The sequence below is a fragment of the Triticum aestivum genome, chromosome 1B (genome assembly GCF_018294505.1).
Source record: "Triticum aestivum cultivar Chinese Spring chromosome 1B, IWGSC CS RefSeq v2.1, whole genome shotgun sequence".
NCBI classification, from domain to species: Eukaryota; Viridiplantae; Streptophyta; class Magnoliopsida; order Poales; family Poaceae; genus Triticum; species Triticum aestivum.
In genome coordinates, this window is record NC_057795.1 from 489,278,489 (window position 1) to 489,283,891 (window position 5,403).

Genomic DNA, 5,403 nt, shown 5'->3' on the forward strand with positions numbered 1-5,403 from the left:
TAACAACATCTTAAAATTGTTTGATAAAAGTTAACAGGGAGTCCATCTGGACCAGGACTTTATTTGTTCTTTCCATTGAGAAAACTACAGAGTGTAACTTCTCCATGGGAAAAGGCTCAATCAACATCTCGGCATCCGGCCAGAGATTTTCTGAGCCTCTTGAATGTTTAAGGAAATAGAAGATCCATCGGTCTGTCCAAATAAGTTTTTTATAAAAATCAGTGATATATTTGAGAAAATTCTCTTCTCCCTCGACCTTCTTCTTGCTCTAAGGAGACAATTTTTTAGTCAACTTTACTGAAACATCAAACTCCAAGGAGACAACACCACAGAGCAGAAGGCGGAGAACATCTGCATTCAGTAGCGCATTTTTTTTTAGTGGAGACCAGCGCATAAATACAGCTGTTACAATGTACAAGCCAAATTCTACAGAAACAATAATCTATTCTGCATAATCACTAACTGAACTAATATATGTACACAAGCTGAAATGGCTACAAAATTTCCTGGCCCTCCTTTGAGGCGCTCCAACCAAATTCACTCCTGGCTCATGGCAGATCATTGGGTAGAAGCAGCAATAGCTAATGAGGAAACTGCCCCAGTGTTTGTTCGGAATCAGCTGCAATCATTTCTGGATCACGTTCGGTACAACGGTATTGTGATTGGCATATCTTATTACCACTGACTCCTGAGATCATCTCTTCTCATTGTACAGACCTTCATTCAGAACCAAAAGGAAGAAGACCTTGAAATCAGGCTATACCACTGTCAGGAACCCTTACATTCTCATAACCTTTCAGTGTCTCTTGAGTAAAAGACTCCAACGCTTCAAATATTGGAGCCAGGCCTGCTTTCAGGTCAGTTGCACTTGACTCTTGGATTTCTCTCACAGTCTCCTCATGCCTAGCTCTCTGCTCATCCAATCTTGTATGCAATGCATCCAAAGCTACCATGCGGCTATCTACCGCCCTGCCATTGTCGCCGTCAGGTAAAACTGCCTTACCAGCTTTAGGATGCCCAGGCAAGACTTGATCCTTTTGGTGAGATTTGAGCCTCTTTGAGAAATCTCTAGATAAATAGTCAGTTTTCATCTTCTGCTGATGCGCTTCGTCTTGTCGCTCCCATAATATGTGCACATTAACAGCAAAAGCATCCATCGCATCCACGACAGCGCCTTCTGGTATCCTTTTCATGGTCTGACACCAATCATTTGCTGTGATGAACACGCCAGGAGCTCCAAGTCTACCAGGAGAGAACGGCGCGATGCCGTCGGACGTTTCCTCCTTTTCCTGAGGAAGCCATTTGAGTAACCAGCCATTGAGTGTTTCGATATACGCCTTTTGGGATGTGATCCAGTTTCTGAAACAGGAACACCAGTTCAGAAGTTCCATTTCTAGTTCCAGTGTAACCTTGGAGGAGTTTCTTTCTGGTCCATTCTTAGGAATGAGAATATGAGATTTAGTTTCAAGTATGGAGTGAAATTGCTTCCTGTGGCACTCAAGAATGAATTTCCACATTCTAACATGCCTGCACCATAATGACAACAATTTATGGTCAGTCCCCTGAAAAATCTTATCTTGCAATATAGCAGGAGATCAAGAATCTTTGCAAGATATAAATGAGCAAAAAATACTGTTTGAGGCAATAGCTATCGGCCAGGGAATCTTTTGTTTTATTAAAGCAAGTCACATAAGAGGCCAAGGCCATATCTGTTTGCATGACAAGTGCCCTGCTCAAAACAAAACAAGATAACCAAACTTTAGGATGCCCTAACTGAAACTTAGTTTAGTGGCGCAATTATAATTTTATTCAATTAAACTGTGATTATAAACACATCCTAAAAGTAGCTAATCATAGGTAATGTTGCGATGGTTCTCATAAAAAAAATGTATTAAAACTGTTGTAATATTGGACATGATATTAACACATTGTAGCATGGTTTAAGCAAGGGCAACAATGTTCCTTACGACTGAAAAAAAAAACACTAATGAATGTCATCCTAACAATTTCACAGAAATAATAAATGCTTGGAATTTCAACCATTTCAAGATCAACTCAATAGGATAAAACAGTTGAACTAGACTTCACATACCCCTGAATGAGCTTAACAAGGTGCGGATGTAGCTCATCATCCCGTAGTATGTGGATTCTCCTAGAAATAACTTTGGCTGATCTCATTGCAATATTGATTCTGGTGAGCAGTGTCCTTATTGAGGCCCGTGTGGAATCAATTTTATACGGTTCTGCACCACTCTCATCCAACTCTTTAAGGCGCTTCCATTCTTTGTCATATGTAATCCTCAACTTTTCTTCCTCCTAACAAAATTCAAGGAAAAATGCTAATAAGATGCTTACAAAAAAACGCATGAAAAATGAAAGTGCCACTTCATAGATAGAGATAAAATTAATTTAACACCACTAAAGCCCCAATTTTGTGCATATGAGTCAACCAATGCATTTCAGAGCATACGAGTTCCACAGATGGAGAATATTACGTCGAGTTTGAGAACACTATCAGGCTTTGAACTTCTAAGAGTTGATCATTGTCGGAATCATGACAGCAGGAATTAAGGCACACTTTCTATAATGAAGAGTAGCATACCATAATCTCCTTGTGAAGTCTTTTCTCCCACACATACAATCTGTCCATTATAGAAGACAGGGTATTAATCTCAACACCGCTGGTACTATCGATTCTTTTACTTGAATTCTGAGTTCTGTTGGATGAACCAACTGTTGATTGCTCCGCATTCTTCACCGGAGGTTCAGAGAACAACAAGGCAAAGGTTCCCATCATCCGTGAAACTATCACTGCGTCAAGGGAATGGCCAAGTTAGCTAACCTATTAAGAAATATATCACTGAAAAATGCAGACAAAGTGAGCAAGAACAGCTGTTGTCAGATCATTATGATCAGAAGAAACATACATAATACTATATCACATAAATCAATTTAGAAAGAAAAAAACATTAGTGACTTGAGCTTGCATTAGGGGCTGACGCTGTTAGGACTTCAGAGTATACTTTCAGTGTCATAAGCTCATAGCAATTGAGCATGTATGTACAATCAATTGAAAAGAGAAGTAGGTATACTCACATTTCAAGATCCTACTCCGCGGTCTGTACCGAATGCTCCCGACCTCGAGGATCCTGGCAACATCATCTCCACAGGCGACGGCGGAGTTGAACTGCTCCTTGATCTCCTCCACAACCTCTGCAACATCCCTCGTCCCAAAGCTCGGCAGCGGCGCATTCTCACCGACCACCATGGAAGAGTGCTCCTCTGAGCTTACCCTCTTCACCTTCGCCGGATCATCGCCAGCCGACGCTGCCCCTCCTCCTCCAGCATTGGCGTTGTCACAGTCACAGCTACAGACGCTCCCCTCCCCTGAGTCGAGAACCGAAGCACTGACGACGCTGTCAATCTCGCACTCGGTGTGCTCCATTGACACCTTCACCTTGGCACTGACATCCACATTGTCGATCCGGTTCGACGCCGTGCTCTCCACCGCCTTCCTCGCCTTCAGCGACTCCCTCATCGACGACTCGTGTTCCGTCTCCTCCTCCAGCTCCGGGATCCCCTCCCTTTCCCTCACCTCGCTGGAGTTGGGGCTGCTGGAGAACGACCCGTCCGGAGCAAACCCCTTTTGATTGTAGTGTGGAAGGTCCTGGTTGTAGGAGTCGAACGGGTTGAAGAAATCCCACGGCGACGCTTCCGGCATCGGCATCGGTGGCGGCGGCGCCGGAGCCGGAGCCGCCGCCTCCCGGCCACGATGCTCCGCCGGCTGGCCCCCCTCCGGCACGCCGTACATTGGGTTGTTGTACCCGTATTCGTACCCCATGTAAGAAGAAGGCACATTGGTGGCGAAGTTGCTGTAGCCGTATGGTTCTTGGTACACCGTGTTCGCCGTGGCCGAACTGGCCTTCATGTAGTAGGCATTCGGGATTGCGACATCTGGGATTGGGAACGAAGAAGGGTAGGCGTCGTAGGAGGCCTGCGCCCATGGCATCTCGGGCCTGCCGTCCCACGGCATTTGGGGCATGCCGCCCCACGGCATCGCGGGCCTGCCCTGCCATGGCATGGCCGGGCTGACCGCTGCAGGCTCTGGGATGTGACGCTGCTGGGGCACTCCGGCCGGCGGCGGGATCTCGCCGCGGCCACTGACACCGCCGCGGGCGCCGTGCCCGTGCCCGGGGGCATCGCAAGCGCAGTCGTCGGCGGAGTCGGGATCAGAGTCGGAGGCGTCGGAGTGGAAGTGGATGTGGGAGTGGCCGGAGTCGGTGTGCGGGGTGGAGCTGGAGGCGCTGGGCTTCTTGGGCTCGTCGTGGTCGGAGGGGGGCAGCGTGAGCACGGGCGACCCGGGCGGCGAGGCGGCGTGGTGCTCGTGCGCGAAGCGCGCGAGCGCGTCGGCCACCCGCGGGAGCGCGCGGAAGTAGGCGGCGTGCGCGGCCGCGAGCACGGCGCGGCGGTCGCCCGCCGCGAGCATCAGGTCGCGGCGCTCCCGGCAGAGCGCGGCCACGGGGGACACGTCCGCCGCGTCCAGCCGCGAGCTCCGGCACCCCATCCTGCGCTACGCCCTCGCCCGCGACGGCATTGCCCGCCCCCGACGCCGCCAAGTCAGTGCTCCGCTCGCCCCAAACAAGCGCGCGGGAGCAAAGGTGGCGTGGGCGCGTGAGCCAGCTGCGACGCGAGAGGCGGGGGTGAGCACTGAAGAGTGAACACTGAGCTGCGCGCGCGCGCGACGCGAGCGTGGCACGGCACGGGCACGTGGAGGAGCTGCGCGGAGGTACGTTTATTATTGAGCATGAGCATGAGCATGAGCAGGCACTGACACTGGCAGTGGCGATGGGTTAAAGCAGATGCAATGCACTGCTCATTCGGTACAGCAGGGTGAGCGAAAAGCGCTTGCTCTTCGCTCACATCACCGGAAAGATGTCTCAGGGCTGCCGGAGACGAGGACTCCGGGAGGGGCCATGGAATCGCGACGGAGCAGTGCCGATCTGATCACCTGTGTATGGGTCGCCGAGGGGGAGAGATGGAGAAGGGCTGGCGATCTGTTACCGCTGTGGTAAATTGGCAGAACGCGTTTCCCTTTACCGTGGAACGACGGAGAGAAGAGGCAGGACACGAGGTAGTAGGTAGGTACAGTAAGTTTCAGCGCAGCGGCAGTAACATCATTGCGTCTCACTCCCATTTCTGTGCGCGACGGTGACAGTGTAATATTTACTCGCTCTGCGCCCCCGCAGAGTACTACTACTACTACCTCTCCACGCGTTAAAAATCTGTGATCCGTGGCGAATCTGGCGTGATAATTAGCCGATGCTCCTCCATCATGGCCGTCTTTGCTGAGCAGAGATCGCCGAAAGATTTTACCACGATTACATTCGGTGCCCGCTGCAGTAC

At 50.0% G+C, this 5,403-nt stretch overlaps 1 protein-coding gene across 1 annotated transcript; it reads right to left on the bottom strand.

Annotated features, from left to right (window-relative positions):
* Positions 1 to 331: 331 nt before the first annotated feature.
* On the bottom strand, positions 332 to 5,002 carry LOC123133965 (protein ALTERED PHOSPHATE STARVATION RESPONSE 1). Its single transcript, XM_044553340.1, has 4 exons — positions 3,097 to 5,002; positions 2,603 to 2,811; positions 2,093 to 2,316; positions 332 to 1,527 (listed from the first exon to the last, which is right to left on the bottom strand). Exons 1-4 carry the CDS (start codon positions 4,562 to 4,564, stop codon positions 753 to 755), a joined length of 2,676 nt encoding a protein of 891 aa, XP_044409275.1. The 5' UTR covers positions 4,565 to 5,002; the 3' UTR covers positions 332 to 752.
* Positions 5,003 to 5,403: the final 401 nt, after the last annotated feature.

Coding starts and splice junctions, on each gene's coding strand:
- LOC123133965 (XM_044553340.1), bottom strand. CDS start 4,564: ATGGGGTGCCGGAGCTCGCGGCTGGACGCGGCGGACGTGTCCCCCGTG. Junction 2,317..2,602: donor GACTTCACAAGGAGATTATG/GTATGCTACTCT, acceptor GAATTTTGTTAG/GAGGAAGAAAAGTTGAGGAT. Junction 1,528..2,092: donor CTTGTTAAGCTCATTCAGGG/GTATGTGAAGTC, acceptor ATTATGGTGCAG/GCATGTTAGAATGTGGAAAT.